This window comes from Ictalurus furcatus, chromosome 22 (assembly GCF_023375685.1).
Source record: "Ictalurus furcatus strain D&B chromosome 22, Billie_1.0, whole genome shotgun sequence".
Classification (NCBI taxonomy): domain Eukaryota; kingdom Metazoa; phylum Chordata; class Actinopteri; order Siluriformes; family Ictaluridae; genus Ictalurus; species Ictalurus furcatus.
Window position 1 is genome coordinate 1,905,512 of NC_071276.1, and position 17,367 is coordinate 1,922,878.

The 17,367-nt window shown below is 35.7% G+C and overlaps 1 protein-coding gene across 3 annotated transcripts; it reads left to right on the forward strand.

Annotated features, from left to right (window-relative positions):
- The first annotated feature begins 8,998 nt into the window (after positions 1-8,998).
- LOC128599165 (uncharacterized) lies at positions 8,999-11,152 on the forward strand. 3 transcript variants are annotated; one of them, XM_053610621.1, is made up of 6 exons: positions 8,999-9,147; positions 9,464-9,811; positions 9,892-9,927; positions 10,028-10,138; positions 10,211-10,233; positions 10,893-11,152. In XM_053610621.1, exons 1-6 carry the CDS (start codon positions 9,105-9,107, stop codon positions 11,028-11,030), a joined length of 699 nt encoding a protein of 232 aa, XP_053466596.1. In that variant the 5' UTR covers positions 8,999-9,104; the 3' UTR covers positions 11,031-11,152. The 3 variants fall into 3 exon arrangements, with proteins under 3 accessions (XP_053466596.1, XP_053466597.1, XP_053466598.1); XM_053610622.1 differs by having other exon boundaries at positions 9,470-9,811; XM_053610623.1 differs by lacking the exon at positions 10,211-10,233 and having other exon boundaries at positions 10,893-10,958.
- Positions 11,153-17,367: the final 6,215 nt, after the last annotated feature.

The window sequence follows — 17,367 nt, forward strand, 5'->3', positions numbered from 1 at the left end:
TCTGCATTTTTATCTACAATTTGACGAATATTCGAAGTCCAGCTTTTACTTTAACAGCCCTAGAGCAGACGAGAGGACAGAAGCTGCAGGAATGGCTAAGTGTATCAGGAATCTTCCTCTCACGCAGAGTGCAGTGTGAAGTTCAGCGTTTCTCAAATAAAACACTTAAACTGCATTTGCATCCGTCTCTACTCGCTGAACACGACATGGTAACATTCATTCTCCTGTAAACAAACACACGTGTAAACACAATGGGTGATTATCGAGGTCAGCAAAAAGTATTGAGGTCACGTCCATATATCACACAATAAGTCAATAACGTAGTTCTCGTGACAGGCCTAATGACAAATAAAACTTCCACAAAACCTTCATTAACTGTAAAAATGAGTTTCATTCTTTTCTCAGTTCAGGGAAACACACATGCTATAGTTGTAATAGTGGAGATTAGAAATTAATGCAAAATGCAGACTTTTTTTTTTATTCTCACAGTTGTGTGAGTGATGTAAAGACATTGCAATGTTCTGCTCCACTGAGCTTATTGCTGTAGGAGCTAATACTGGTGTGTGTGTGTGTGTGTGTGTGTGTAGTGCTAGTTCCAGTGGATCAGGTACTGCAGTGTTTAAATAATTTGTTCCATAAATATTAGTATTGTGTTATGACTATTTAAAATTTGAAAATGGCTAAATGATCTTGAAGCTGCAGTTATGTTTATTTTATAATGAATGTGTCAATTTCTATGTGAAATTGATATTTTATGTATTACTTATTATATGTTCGATACAGCGCCCTCCACTAATATTGGGACCCTTGGTAAATATGAGTAAAGAAGGCTGTGAAAAATTGTGCCAAATAAAAACCTGACGTGGTTGGATCTTCCAGCAGGACAATGATCCAAAACATACATCAAAATCAACACAAAAATGATTTACTGACCACAAAATCAAGGTCCTGCCATGACCATCCCAGTCCCCTGACCTGAACCCCATAGAAAACCTGTGGAGTGAACTGAAGAGGAGATTTTTGAAGTATCTGGAGAGATTCTGTATGGATTCCGCTCTCCATGAGAGCAGAGTATTTTTGAATTTTTTGAACAAAAGATTAAACAATAAAGAGAATTTTTTTTTCTTCTTTGCTCATATTTACCAAGGGTGCCAATATTAATGGAGGGCACTGTACATTATTGCAGAGCATTTTGTGTGCACCAGTGTCGAGTGCAAAGGTTTTAATACTCAATACTTTGAATCAAAATAGTGTTTAGAGGACAAGTGGGTTTTTTTTTGTTGTTCTTTTCTTTTTTCCCCCCAAGTTATCTCACTAATTTAGTGAGAGAATTCTTTTTATCTGATTTTTTTCCCCCTTTGCACTAGCTCATGCTGTCAGAGTGCTGTAACCATCTCAATGGAAAGTGTTATCTGCCCTCTTCCACATACATGAGCTAACAGATGCCCACGATTGGCCAGTGATGCTGTGACTGACAGGTGAGAGGTTTGCCCCTCCCACCCTGACAGCACAGCCAGTTTTTTCTTCAAATTTGATTTTTAACTCCACTTGAAGCTGTTCAACCTTTAAAAAAGACTTAAAAATGCTTAAAAAAAAAAAAAAAAAACTTTTTATAGCAAAAAAAACCTTGCATTTTACAAGATAACGTTACAAGAATAGTTTGAGATAAATAAAACTTTTGCACTCAACTGGACATTATCTGTTAAGATTAAAGGGGTCATATGATGCTTTTAAAAGTTCATTATTTAGTTTATTGGGAGTTATAGAATAGATTAACATGCTTTCATCTTCAGAAAACACATTATTTTTCACATACTGTACATTATTGCTGTTTCTTCAAAGCCCCTCCTTCTGAAAATCCCAGAGTGCTCTGATTGGCCAAAAGCTTCAACTGTGTGTTACATATATAAATATAACGCCCCTTACCATAATCACGAGCTTAAGCTTCAAGGGTTCTAAAGCTCCCACATAGGGAGACTATGAGCTTTGTAACTTTGCAGAATTTAAGAAATTGTTCATTGTAATAAACTACCTCTTTTTTTTTTTTTTTTTTTTTTAGACCAAATGGTATAAATTTGTACTACTTGCACTTTTCACAAACTCTTTCATTTAAAAAAAAATTATACCAAAGAAGGTGTGTTTTTAATTAATTTACACAACTCTGCCTGAATCTCACATAACATCTCTTTTTTTTTTTTTTTTTTTTTTTTTTTTTTAGAAATTGTGAAACAAATTGTGTATCCTGTGTATCGTTACAAGTACAATAAAGTCTGCAGAATCTACACACCACCGCCTGAATCTCACTTAACATCTCTTAGAAGTTGTGAAACAAATTCTAATACAATCAATAATTCCCTTTATTTAGTATATAAATGAGGAACTATAGTATATTTTGTGTTATTCTAATGCAGCAACCACAACATAACCATGTCTGCTCAGCAGAACAGCTCCATTACATTCCCTACTGGAAAAAAAAACAATAGAAAACCTCATAGAATTTGTAATGGTTATAATGGGAATTTTATTGGTTTTAATGGAAACTCTAATGGTCCATGTGGGTCACTACTGGTAATTTGTTGCTTTCTATTGGTGGCATGTTATGTCTAATGGATACCATTTAAACACCAATATTTGTAATGATTGGATAACAGCTGATGGTTTATAATGGTATTTGTAGTGGAAACCATTAGAATTTCTGTGATGGTTTCTGTTGTTTATAGTTTTTTCAGCAGGGTTTTTTTTCTTTCAGTTTAATTTGGAGTTCCTTTCAAAACAGTTACTTCACTCGACAAGTATTTAGGAAATCATACAAAACTGGAAACATGCATTGGTTCTGCATTCGTTTTCTTCCCTGCAAGTCCTGCACCGCTGTGATTGGTTACGAAGAGCCCCGCCCACTTTCTGATCTTTTCCCAAATTATAAGGTGGGTCTTCAAAGAAGCTTCAAAAAATCTGTGTGATTTAATAATTTATAAAAGTGAACTAAAAGTCTGCAGAATTATATTTTAATAGCGTTTATAAATTAATAGTTTAAATGGTAAACTAATTGGTGAAAATTATTTTCTACCTTGTTTTTATATATATATATATATAATATACACACACACACAGTATCTCACAAAAGTGAGTACACCCCTCACATTTTTGTAAATATTTGATTATATCTTTTAATGTGACAACACTGAAGAAATGACACTTTGCTACAATGTAAAGTAGTGAGTGTACAGCTTGTGTAACAGAGTAAATTTGCTGTCCCCTCAAAATAACTCAACACACAGACATTAATGTCTTGTAACTGTCATGTTAGTCCACATGATACTGGCAAAAACAATGAGAAATTACACGATCAGATACAGACAGCTGCTGGTACTGATGTGTGATGTACTAACTTCTGATTTCTTCTTCCTAAGCAATCTGTAGCCCTTGAAGAGGAGAGTGGCGACTTCACACATCATCATTTTCTGTAAAAGAAATATCATTAAGTAACATGTCTATTGTAGGTGTTGGGGATGTAACTGAATACATGAGTACATGATTCAGAATGAACAGGTCATGTGATCTAAACAGATACAAATAGTAGGTGCACTATTCAGTGTCAGTGGTGTTGCATTACACCCCTACTATATTTATTCTATATTATAATTGAGACAATCTTTACTTTCATGAAAAACCTAATCAATTTCCACACGTAATGAACTATAAGACGTACTCCATTTCGACAGAAGAACAATTCCATAATCTGCCAGCAGAAATATTCCTCAACTTGGCCACATTCATCGATTTCTTGGAGACACTCCTGTGCTCTAAGCAGGATATACCGCATCAGGTCCTCCTTCTGCACCCTAGTGCTGCAACAGATGTTAGAACAACTGGTTTATGTGGATTTCTGTGCACACATGTTAAACTCCAGGAGATACGGTCTACAACTTTACTGTTTAAAATGAACGAGTGCTATATGAGAGGGAAAAGAGGGTCTCACCTCATAAGAGGACCAGGAATTCGAGGCTACTGATCAGGTTGTTCAGGCTGATTCATGATGTCCTTCCCTGGAGTCAAAACACCTCAGTTGTCATGTATCGTGTATCAAATAATCTGAAACTCTGGGATTTGAGGCAGACTCTAAAATCTCAAATTCTCCACAGACTGTATGTTCACTCAATATTATCTTACTTCTAAACTGCACTGTGTGTGTGTGTGTGTGTCCTACCTGGACCTGTTCCAGGATAGGATGTCGTATAGCCGTAAGGTTTCAGGATTTCCACCATTTTCAGTCAAAAACTGTGGAACATTAGTGATTTATTTGGTTATTTCATCTCATTGAGTTTTGCTAACTCTAAAACACAAACATAACTCACTGTTCAACAGGAGAGGTAAAGTCACACCAGCTCTCAGCACTAGAGGTCGCTGTCACCACAATGCAAATCAGTTTGTTAAAAAGTCTGTGAGGATGAATATTATTGTGTGTGGTGGTCTAATCATCCTCCATTTTCTTTCATGTTACACTCGCTCTATGAGTGTAAAGAAGCAATCTGAGGTTGCTGTTTTGAGAATGAACTGCCAACCCTTTTTGTAACAAAAAGATGAAAACCCATTAATGGAATGTTGTGCTGTAGGCTGTTTTTTCTTCTTCAAGCATATTCAGTTAGCAAGCATAATTTACCTACATTTGATTGATATTGCTAACTTTAATACACTAGAGGTGAGGCGATATACTTCACCTCTAGTGAGTGGCCCAGCCCTTCGTATATTTTTCTGTATGTGGCCCTCAGTGAAAAAGGTTTGGGCACCTCTGATCTAGACGCTGTAAAATGTGCTCCACACTGACACTCAGCGTCGATGCCGTGAAACGTTCAAGAGTTTCAAACAAATTTCAATACATGTTCAGTTATAACTGCAGTCCTGCACTAGCTTTATATATAGTTTTTAATCAGACAACCTACTTTTCTGTAGAAGAGTTTAGTCCACTTACCTGTAGTGTGCGATATGAGTAAATGAGTACAACTTTAAAAAAACAGCTCCGTTTATTCTGTATTCCGTGTCGCTACAGAACCCTCGATGTGACGTCATAGTTGGAGACCAAACAAGGTTATGGTCGAAGCATGTCCAAAAACAAACCAGGTGTAATGTAAATAATAATAATGATTTTCTGGCATTTTTTGTTGTTGTTTGTTTTAATATAAGGCCTAGTGTTATTACCTGAAATGTTCTGCATGCCCACTATACTTACCTAGGAACCCCCTAAAAAATTAAGACTGAGACCCAAACCCTTTACATTCCATGCTTCCATGCTGACGTAAGATCAGAAACAAACGAGATATTTCAGCAGCTGTTAAAAAGGCACAGTCTCATGATGGGACACAGGGGGGAAAAGTATTGAACACAGTAAGAAAAAACCCAGATGGTTAGTGCATGTTGGTAGGGTAGTTCTTCCACTCTTTGAAAAAGGGAAACTTCTGAATGCAAGTAAACAAATCATTTGCCTCCAAGCTGGCATGCAAAAAAACATCTCATGATGGGTAGAGGCAAAGTGTTCTTCCAAGACCTTCACAACAACATTGTTAAGCAACATAGCAATGGCACTGGTCACTGGTGGATTTATCAACTCCTAAATTCCTAAATGTTCCTATAAACACCATCATGGCCATTATCTGCAAGTTGAAGGAACAGCATTCAACCATCAACCGGCCACACACAGGATCTCCTCACAAGGTATCTGACTGGGCAGTCGGAAAGTTAGTCAGATGAGTAGCCCAAGGAGCACTCGAAAAGAACTCTAGAAAAAACTGGAAGCAGTGGATACAGCTGTCACAGAAAACATTAGGTAATGTACTCTACCTCCAGGTCTCCATTCCCGATCACAACAGAAGACTCCATTACTGAAGAAAAGGCATTTTGAAGCTTGTTTGAAGTTTGCTACAGAACATTTGGAGAAGCCTGTAGATAACTGGGAGAATGTAGTGTGCTCAGACGAGACAAAAATCTAAATTTTGACAGGCTGTGTTTGCCTCTGCATGTGACCCTAAAACTGCTATTCTGGAGCTGTTAGGTACCAGTTACTATGTGTGACCACAAGGAGGCCTAACAAGAGCTCAAACACTGCCCCTTATGGGTTAGTCTGGGAAGATAAAAGGCCAGGGAGGCACACTCTGAAAGAATAGCAATGCAGGAACAGCACACACAGACAGATCTCACTCCTTATCCTCTAGCAGGAAAGGGCCTATAAATGAGAGAGCTCCTCTGGTCGCTGCTGAGTTTAGGCAGTACATCATTGTCATTGCTGCCCTGAATGAGAGCAGGATCTTTTAGGATGAAGGTTTCCTAAAAGAGGAAGCAATGGGCTACACATTTTCTCTCAAAAGGTTATCCTTCTGATGGACAACATCTTCACAGTGTGGAATTGGCCATCAAAAACACACCCCTCCCCACCCTCCTCTGATCTCTCTCTGCTCTGAGCATGACCAGGGCATCACTAACAGTAAAGTTTTTATTTTTTTTACTTTGAACTTTCAGAATGTTTATTGATTTGAGTGGTTTGTTAAATTGGCTACCTTTGGGACATTTTCAGTCGTTTAAATGGTCTCAGTCTTAGCCTTCAAGGCAAATTACTGGTGGTGTTTCGTGTCCAAAGCAAAATATAAGCTAAAATTAAGAACTGGACTTATACAACAGACATATTCACCAAGACAAATTACGAAGCATTTGAGAATTTGTCCGATTTTCTGTCTAAAGAAGACATGTCCCTGCCAGCCTGTCACAAAGGTGATTGCAGATCACCTGCAAATTTGTAATAAAAAGTTGCAAGACTACTTTTCAGCTCCAGATGTTCAGTTTAGTTGAATTGAAAACCCCTTTGTGAATCTGTGTGAAAGAGCCGTCACCAGTTTGAGCACAATACAGAAAGACATTCTTATAACCTTATACATTCTTATAACCTTATGACATTCTTATCTTGTGAGAGTGCTTTTAATCTGAAAATTCTTTCCACAGAAATCCTTAACAAATATTCAGAATGTTATGTCATAGTCTCAGAGCTTTTGGACAATTTCTAACGGAGTTTCCAACAGCGTATCTTTGTGAAACTGGATTTTCTATCTGCGCAGCATTTAATGCATTGGATATTCCCAGGACACAGTGTTCAACATCATTGTGAAATGGAAGCTGTACGACCAAGCTCAGTTACCAAGTTAGAAGGACCTTGGTCAGGGAGGTGACCAAAAACCCAATGGCCACTTTAGCAGAGCTTCAGAAGTCTTCCTTTGAGATGGGAGAACCTGATGGAAAGGAAAACCATCTTAGAAAGGCATGCGTGAAGAGATTCTCAGGTCTGATGTGGAAAAACTCTTTGGGCCAAACCCCAATTACTACGTTCTGTGAAAACCAGGTGCTACTGGTTCTGGTATCAACGTGACTGCATGCAAAAGGGGTGTGTCTCAGCAGCAGGGACAGGAAGTCTGTTCAGAGCTGAGGTAAAGATAAATGCAGGCAAATGCAGAGTGGTCCATGAAGAAAACCTGCCTCAGGGTGAACACAACCTCAGACCGGGGTGAAGGTTCACCTTTCAGCAAGCCTCTGAATGTCCTTGAGCCAAAACCCAGCTTTGAACCCTGCAGAACATGTGTAGAGAGAGCTGAGGATGTCCGTTAACAGTTATTTGATTGAGCTTAAGAGGATCTGCCAGGAGGAATGGGAAAAATCACCCAAATCCATGTGTGCAAAAGCTGTAACTGCTTCTAAATTATGCTTCTATAACATACTGAATAAAAAATATTGAATAAATCTGAAAAAAGTAAACCTTTTTTTTTCACTTTGTCATTATGGGATATTTTGTGTTGATTAATTGATAAAAAAGTAAATGTAACCAGTTTTAAATTTAATTTGAGTTATTTAGTTATTAATCTACAACAAGTTATTTTAAAAGTGAATGTGATCTGAATATTTATTTTCTGAACACACTGTACATGCATTTTTGAGCGCAATAATAAAAGTATTTTAAAGCCAACTACATTTTTTTCTTTAGTCGTTTCAACGGTCTTGTAGTCACGTGAAGTCATCTCTTAAACCACAGTCTTATCTCAGACACATGCAGCAACTCTCCATTTTTATCGTTTGAATATTTTCCAACCACAGACCTGACACTTGGTACATTTGCACGCATGATGCTTGCATTTAAACTGTGAAAACTGACACCAGTCTCATCTGTGGTTCATCTGCTTCTGACCACTGGCTGATTTCATACACAAATTTTTCCACTATTCAATTTGCACAAAAATAAGCAGCTTAAAAGATTCTGTTTGTTATTATTTTGTTAAAATGATGTTTGAAGGGCGATTGCTGTCCAGCATTTATAGAGCAGTTCACACTCCTGATAATCACATATCAAACAGATATATCACACTCATTCTCCAGATCAGGCATGTTAAAATGGATAAAATACTTACATTAGTTTGTATAATGAAATAAAAAGAGGTCACTGTACGGAACTACAATAAACATTTAGCACAAGGCTTTTCCCCTATAATACACTCGAGTGAGAGCACAGCACTGCAAACCAAATGAATATTCTGAATAAAAGTCTTTCATAAAACCAGAAATGAAAAGCTGTGTTGGTGATTGAAAAAGTGAACACTTTATCCTGGATCAAACCCCGGACCCAGGAGCTGTGAGGTGACAACGCTTCCTGCTGTACCATCATGCTCTGAAATAATTCCTATTATAAATATCAAATAATAACTGGAATATAGAATACTTGTCCCCACAGGGTACTTACACATTCTACCATATAAAAATAAACTAGTGTACATCCATAAAACATACGAATACATTATAATGTATCAAAAGTAAACTGTACATCTCTGAATTATACATTAGTGTGTTTATAGTAAAATTAGTGGATTTGAAGGAACATCATTAAGTCAGCTGACCTTCTACTGAAATGTTAGGTGAGATAATGAGATTTATTTTAGAACTTTTTTTGCCTGTGGGCCTTTTGCTTTTTTTTTCAAAGCGCTTTAGGCTGCATAAACATCCACACCCCTACACACAGATAAAGCAGCATTCGATTTGACCAACAGGTCATTTCCTCTTTGTCTCTCGGCTGATACACAATGGTTCAGTTTAAAACTCTGCCTGTGTTTCTCTGTGCCATGGGTAAGTGTTCATCATCTTAATGGTCGCTTTACTAAATTCTTATTATATTTGTCATATAAATACATTATTCATTACATGGTTGTGTAACTGAATATTTAATATGAATATTTGAATATTTGAAAAATTTAATTATTCAGAAAACTGCAAATTTCAATAAAAGAAAAAAGTCTGTTCATCTATGAGATTTTTTACTGAGAATTAAACTTTCTTCAAGTTCAACATGAAACACAGAAGATCAGATCCTTAAAAAAAACCTCATGTCTTGCCTGTATATGTTGCAGGTATTTATAAGTTTATATATAATTTGTCTTATCAGTTGCAGGTTTTATCTCAGAGACTCTGTGCTCTTCATCTTTGGAGGCAGAAGCTGGAGATAACGTCACTCTTTGGTGCCAACATGGTCTGACTGATACAGGTTTCATCTTCTGGTTTAAACACACAAGTGATTCAGTTCCACTTCGTCTTGGGTGTAAAAAGTTTAGGACATCAGCTCCATCACAAAACTGTTACTTCTTTAATGAAAGTGAGAGAATAGTGATGTCTGTTCATGGCAAGAGCACGTCTCTCACAATCACTGCAGTAAACGTCTCTGATACAGGACTGTATTACTGCAGCTTCTGTGATAAAATGATCTTTAGCAACTCGACCTCTTTACAAGTGAAAGGTAAATTTATACAAAGTGAATAGTTTCAGTAAACACTGATTGAGATGACTGAGGTTTATAAATAATGTTTCTTTTTTCAGGTGTAAAAACAACATTTTCTGAGGATAAAGCTGCAGGTTTGCTGTTTTTTCCCTCACAAAGGCTTCTGTATATTTTTTATTAAAATATGATGCAGGTTTAGGGATCAAAAAGTTTTCTTTAATATTTTTCTCCAAGGTTCGGACTCGTCTGCTGTGTTCTTCATGCTGAATGCGGTGTTTAGTGCCGTGAATCTGATTGTTCTCTGTGTCCTGATCATCATACTGAAGAACAGAAAAACTCTTAGAGGTAAATTCTTACTCCAATAATCATCATCATCATCATCATCATCATCATCATCTTTGCTTTGTGTTGCACTAGGTGCTGAAGCAGAAGATATTGAGGTAAATTTGAGACTAAATTAGCTTTTGACATTTTGGTCATTTTTCTTTTTTCATTAAAAAACCACGGTGTGCGCCAACTTTATTTATTTATTTTTTTAATCAGTGAAACCCTGATAAATATTTGTTGGTGTGTTCCAGATCGGTGTAAAAACAAATATCTGCTTTACCTTTTTTTTTTTTTACTTTCATATGTGGAGAAAGCTTAAACACAAGATTATCTTAATTCTAGACATTTCTAAAGAAATTATATATCCAGTATGTTTCAGCATGTGACTGGAAACCATTAAGCAAAAAGAATAGAATCAGGTTTTATGAAAATGTGTTGATTATTTAAAACAGTTTTTAAATCAATAAAAAATAGATGTAAATAAAAGCAGAGGTTCTCAAACATTTCTTACAGGACTTACATTTTTCTAACTGTAAATTTCCCAGTACCTCCTTAGTACAGGTTTATTTTATTTATTTATTTAAATAATGAATATAATCCAACTATGAAAGTATTCAGAGAGAATGAGGCTCAGAAGTTTCTCCACCATGAGGGCTTTATGAACTCTATTAAACTTCACTCCAGCTCAATAAGAACATCCAGAGAGAATATGTTTCATTTTTATTTATATTTATATTTTTATGATCTCTGTGTATCTGCTTTGTTCCTGCAGGTTGCTGACTCGGACTCGGAGCATTACACCGCACTACAGTCCTCTACCAAGAACACCAAGAGAACCAGGAGACATGATGAAAAGGTGTATACACATGTTGTATATTCTTCAATCGCACAGAGTAATTTGTGTACATAAATCATTTATTGTTTGCTTAAAATGAAACATATTAATATAACATAACATAATATAATATCATATAATAGTTTCAGCATTCTGCACATTTAATTTTATACTCTAATCCTTGTATCAGGTCTCAGTTTGTTATCCAGTGTAATAAAATATTCAAGTGTAAATAGACATGTCTTTATTTTTTTGCTTGTTTCTATGAAAATAGCAGATTTATAGAGGTTCTGACAATAAAAAACTTTTTGGGCTGTAATTTGGTGTGCATCATCATCCCTCTAATGACGTGAGTGAGATTTGGAAACTATCGAGGCTTCTGTTCTGAATCTTTTGGCCTCTGGGAGTCGCTGTTTCCCCGTTATTTTTATAGGTGCATAAGAATATACTGGAGTGTGATATAAACAGGTTTAGAATACATTTAACGGCGTTATGTAATCAGGATACAAAAAAATGGTAATTATAATCCGTTACAGTTATGTCAAAATACAAAGTAATCAGATTACAGGTACATTTTGAAAAAAAAATGGGAATACTATCAGGATTAAAAAAAATTCATTCAAAACCAAAGGAAATCATATTTTGACATGACATACAATATAGGCAGCTCTTGATTATAGTTCTGGTTCTCTCTTACCAGTCGTGACTCAAATGAGCACCTCCTGGTGCATGCACAAATAAAATCTGGACTTTAATACACTGAAAAGACACACTATCAGCATCACACTATATATATATATATATATATATATATATATATATATATATATATATATATATATATATTTATATATATATATATATATATATATATATATAATATATTACATTTTTTCTTACATTATTTTGAATTTCCATGAAATAAAATAAAATATCAGATGCCACGAGTGAACCTTCTGCCATCATTTACACATTTGAATGGCCATGTAATACGAAGCAGCACGATAACATGAAATTAAAAATGACCTTATATGGATATGGATGTTGTTTCGACTCAGGACAGCTGGTATTTGCTGCTGTTGTAAAGTAACTGTTTGACTCCGAACAGAACAGCACTTCACCTTCGCATGTTCTCTGAGAGCAGGCTAACGGTTGAGAGGCAGGAATTTGGCCAAGAGTTGCTGCAAACCTTTTATAATGGACCAATCAATGTGCGAGAAGGCGGGACTTACAGAGAGGGGTTAAAGCAATGTGAACATGCGGACACATCATGCAGTATTAGACCATAAACACATCATAATGAAACTAAAGCCAAATCCCGGACATTTTCTCACTTTTTTAAAGTCTGAAAACGACATGTCGGGGGAAAAGAGGACGTCACCCTAACACAAGCATTTCAGAGAACATTGTTAAATCGCTCTCCACTTTATGGGAAGTTGTACCTTGACAAAGGCTGCTTGTCTGCTGAAAGGTCGGAAATAATAAAAATCCTTAAGTGAGTGTGCAGTTTTACTCTGTCTTTAACAAGTTCTCTTTAACTTGCAGCTGAAAAAGGTGTGTTTGCTTTAGCTATTGCTCTACTTAAGGAAATATAAAGTTCTCTCTCCCTCTCTCAACTTGTATAAACTATAAACACCCATCTCCTCTTTCTCTCTCCATCTAAAATAAATTGTATTCTCTCTTAAGGTGCAGAAATTCTATCAATACAGAGAGGTTGCAGATTACCAATGCTTAACAAATGCACCTCCTGCTGTTCCCTGTACCACTGTTCATTCTGTACTACTACTTTTTACAAACCCTCAAAGAAAAGTTAAGTACAGACTCCTAATCATTTTTTTCGAGGGCAATAATAATAATAATAATAATAATAATAATAATAATAATAATAATAGTTTTTCTCTTGTTTCATTTTAGGTGTTGAATCACGAGATATAGAGGTAAATCTGCAGGACCTCCAGAATTACTGACAATGAAATCTTAATTCCAACTAAAATGAGAAGCTTTACGTTGTAATACGGTGAGCCGGTGCAAATTTATTGCCTCTGTCACTTAAGGCTGTAGTCAAGACCACATTGTCAAGTTTAAGACCAGTAATAGATTATAGTGAGTCAAGTCTGAGTCATGATTAAACACAAATAAGAGTTAGATTGAGTCAAGATCAGGAACAAAGCTATCAAATCCTTTTTGAGGCCAAGCTTTTACATCGACTCATCCGCTGTTTTCTAGAAGAAGGAATTGCCTCTTGTCAAACTTGCGCATGAGATTGAAAACATGAACATTTACAAACTCAGTCTGACCATATTTACTGAAACCAATGCCCAAGACTGAGACAAGTCAAAAAGACAAGTAAAATAACCCAAATAATTTATTTCAGTGTTATTTTATCTATCTGGCTAAACTCCACATAATGGGCTGCACTAGCACCCTAAGGCTAATTCATCGTGTTTTTTTTTGTTTGTTTTTTGGATTGTCAGCGGGTGAGTACGTTAGTTTTCATCCAACGACATTAGTAAGCTTTGTACATGTGTGAACATGTAAATAAGCTTAACCAGTTAACTCTTTTTACCAATTGCCAAAAAATTACATTTTTGCCTGTTTTGGAGGTGCCCGTGTTCAGCATTGAATTTATCTGTAATGTCACACTCCACCATAGTGGCTAATAGATTATATGTTCCTACAGTCACTCACAGTAGGCCTATTTCATTCGATTTTAGACATTTTGTAAACAGCTTTGGCCTTTTAGCTAATATAAAATCATTACTAAATAATAAATGTGCCAATAATTTTGGAAGACATTATGAGCTGTATTCAGAATTGAATTATGTTCACTTAGTGAGGATTGAATAGAAAAATTTTGACTGTCAGTATTCAGACATAACTACAGACTTAAGCTCTGTTCAGAGTTACACGTGTGGGGGTGAAGGTTGATTAAAATGGAGGTGTGTCTCAGTTATGTAGTTAGCCCGTTGATCTAAAGTACATTATTTATCGGGTCGAGTGAAGGCCTATTATGCGTCTGTGTTAACACACAGGCCTAGTTGTGCCTTAATGCTCAGTCCTCCCACAAGCTAACTACACAGTCTGCATATCTGTGGTGCCCTGAGGAGCAGTTTTGAGTCTAGTGCCACTGTCTGACAGTTTGATGTAACAGCAACACTGTCATCCTGGAATTTATGTTTATACACTTAAATAACTACAGAATCCCATTCAAGCCCAGTATTAAATACATGAAATACACTATTAATTAATTAAGAATATAATCCCTTTCAAATCTATGAAAAGGTTTACAAAAATCTTCCAAATTAGAGACATTACTCTTCTCAAGGATCAAATATTTTATGGATAAAATTATGAATCAACTTAAAGTGAGCTGTAAGTGTAGAAGATGAGTGATCACCTTATCCTTCAAACTGTGGGCATCTTTTCTTTACAGGAGGGTTCATTAAATTAACAAAAATATTAGAAATTTTAATTAACTTGACTACTCCAAAAAGCAAATTAAAGGCATGATCAAATAGATTACATCCTGCACGTTACGATTTTGTGACCTTGACATAATGATCATTGTCACACTTTGTAAACGAGGTTATGGTAGTCTAAAATACACGTACAGTTTATTTACTGGCAGTTTATTATTCCTGTAAAACAGAAAGCAGTTTGCACATAATTGCACCTCATCCACCTTAAGAATATTTACAATAAGAACATCAAGGAAACACGTCATGAAAAGGTTTTTGAAAAAAGTATTTTTTCAAAAAAGAAATTTCTTATCTCTAATTAAGTTTTATGGCGAAAAAATAAGGAATGAACTTAAATTGAACTTAAGCGTAGCAGATGATTGCTCAGTCAGCTTATCCTTCAAACTGTGAACAACTAGAAGACACGTTCGTTTTAACTGATTTGTTGTTTAATTTAGTCTGTGTATTATCTGTAATGGCAGGAGCAGTTCTCTAACAAGCAAGACAAGCAGACAAGCGGACATGAGGAAATGGAGGATCCATATGATGTATACACTAATGTTGTGTACCAGAAATTAGCTTAGCAGTGTTTAGTCAATGTACTTACATAATGTTATGTAATTTAATTTTGTGGGCGCACGGTGGCTTAGTGGTTAGCTTGTTTTCCTCGCACCGCCAGGGTCGGGGGTTCGATTCTCACTGTGGTCCTGTGTGTGTGGAGTTTGTATGTTGCACCCCGTGCAGCGGGGGTTTCCTCCCCATTCCAAAGACATGCATGGTAGGCATGTCTGTAGTGTATGAATGGGTGTGTGAGTGTGTATGTGATTGTGCCCTGTGATGGATTGGCACCCTGTCCAGGGTGTACCCTGCCTTGTGCCTGATGTTTCCTGGGATAGGCTCCAGGATAGGCCCCATGACCCTGAAGCGGTATAGAAGATGGATGGATATATATATATTTTCTGGAAATTAAATTATTTACAGATCACAATTCTTGCATCTGTACATAATCTGTCTGAAAGGAGTTAGAAGTTGCTGTGCGACAAAACACGTTCACGAGTAAAACATGATCCTACACTGCAAACTGGTAGTTTTTACCTGGTAGAATCCCCCATAATCTTTGTTGAAGTTATAGCCTGGATACTGTTATAACAGCTAACACACTATGTGGACACAATGACACTGACAGACACAGGGTGTGTTAACAAGAAAAAGCAAGGGAAGGTTATTTATATAGCACAATTTATATACAAATGGTCATGCAGAATAAGAAACATCAGTAATGACATCTGACTGAACATGTGTTGGATTGTGAAAAATAAATATTATAATTATAAAGAATATAGTTTATATTTTGAATAGGTGTTGGTGTGTTAGTCTTTAAAATATAGTCTTTATTGATTTTTATTATTATTATTTTATTTTAAATGCAACATATCTGGTTGGATATTTCTCAAATGATCTTAAAAGGTGTTCCAGTATTTATAGATGCTAAACAAATCCAAAACAATAAAGATTACCAGCCTTTATTTCATGCGTGGTGTCTATTTGACCATCACTTTTAGCCCATTAATGCAAATGCTGGATTGTGTTCAAATTTCTAGTACATTTTCCATCAATGTCACTGGAATTAGTTTCGAACTGATTATTGTTGCTCTCAAAATGCACTAAATATTACATTTAAATACTACGGTCGTGTGTCTTAGCTCAGCCTCAGTATTTAAAAAAATCCTGGCTATGGCCCTGGATACTAGACTTAATATTAGAGGGTATCAGAGAGATATCACCTCTCCTTACTACCAGTGTGCATTTGTTTTGCTTTTATATCGTTTGCACATTTTGTCATCAGTAGTAACCACTGCACCACTAGAGGTCAGTAAAGGTAGGTTTTATGGATAAAATTATGAACTAATTTAAATTGAAATTAAGCGTAGGATAATTGCTCAGTCAGTGTATCCTTCAAACTGTGAACCACAAGGAGACACGTTTGTTTTAACTGATTTGTTGTATAATCTTGTCTGTTTATCCTCTGTCACAGCAGGAGCAACTCTCTAACAAGCAAGACAGGTGGACAAGGAGAAACAGCTTCTCCACATGATGTATTTGCTTGCATTGTATACCAGAAATTCGCTTAGCATTAGCTTTAATAGGCCGATATTAGAGAAAGTGGGCTGTGTTTTCTTTTGTTTTTCTTTTTGTTGATGAAACATTTGTTAATAACAGTACATAATGTATGTAATATACAGAATCAGTACTATTCAGGAGCATCTTACCCACAGGCTGGGTGAATGTATTCTATTTAATATCAGGGTAAAATTTTTAGTATCCAATATTATAAAACATTCACCTTTAAAAAGGTAAAACATTTTAAATTTTGCTAAGAAAACAAAGTAAATCCACTTGGCCAACACAAAGATGACAAGTTCAGCATTTGATGAGATGGGTATTGAGGAAGATTTGTACTATTCATACCAATCAGTAATGGTGATATTGTAGAAAAACTTCATCCCAGTGTCCTGTAAGGCTTTTTAATTTTTTTTTAAATTTTATTTAGTCATCTCAACATGAACCAGAAATATTTGCTAATCCACCCTGTTATATATCTCCATTCTAAATCTCATACTTTTTCAGTATGACTGAACCATTCGTGTGTAAATACAACAACTCAAGATGCAGAAAACTTGATAGTATTCTACATTCTGTATGAAGCTTTCTATAATGTAGTGAAGAAACAGAAATATTATTGGTTGCTTATTGTTTTTCTCCTCATTATAATGCACATTCTGGATTTTTAGATTTATTCACATATACCTAAATATCACAATTTAATTAATTTATTTAAAAGAGTAACTCATCTCACAAAGGGAGCTGTTTGCTTATGACTTTTATCCACATACAGTAACTCCAATCTCAATGGGTGTTCAAATGGATTTTCCTGGACTGTAAAATCAAAACTA

What these genes read in the sequence shown, in the direction of transcription:
- LOC128599165 (XM_053610621.1), top strand. Translation starts at nt 9,105, where the DNA reads ATGGTTCAGTTTAAAACTCTGCCTGTGTTTCTCTGTGCCATGG. An exon ending in TGTGTTTCTCTGTGCCATGG is followed by an intron (nt 9,148 to 9,463) that starts GTAAGTGTTCAT and finishes TTGTCTTATCAG; the next exon opens with TTGCAGGTTTTATCTCAGAG. An exon ending in GACCTCTTTACAAGTGAAAG is followed by an intron (nt 9,812 to 9,891) that starts GTAAATTTATAC and finishes TTCTTTTTTCAG; the next exon opens with GTGTAAAAACAACATTTTCT.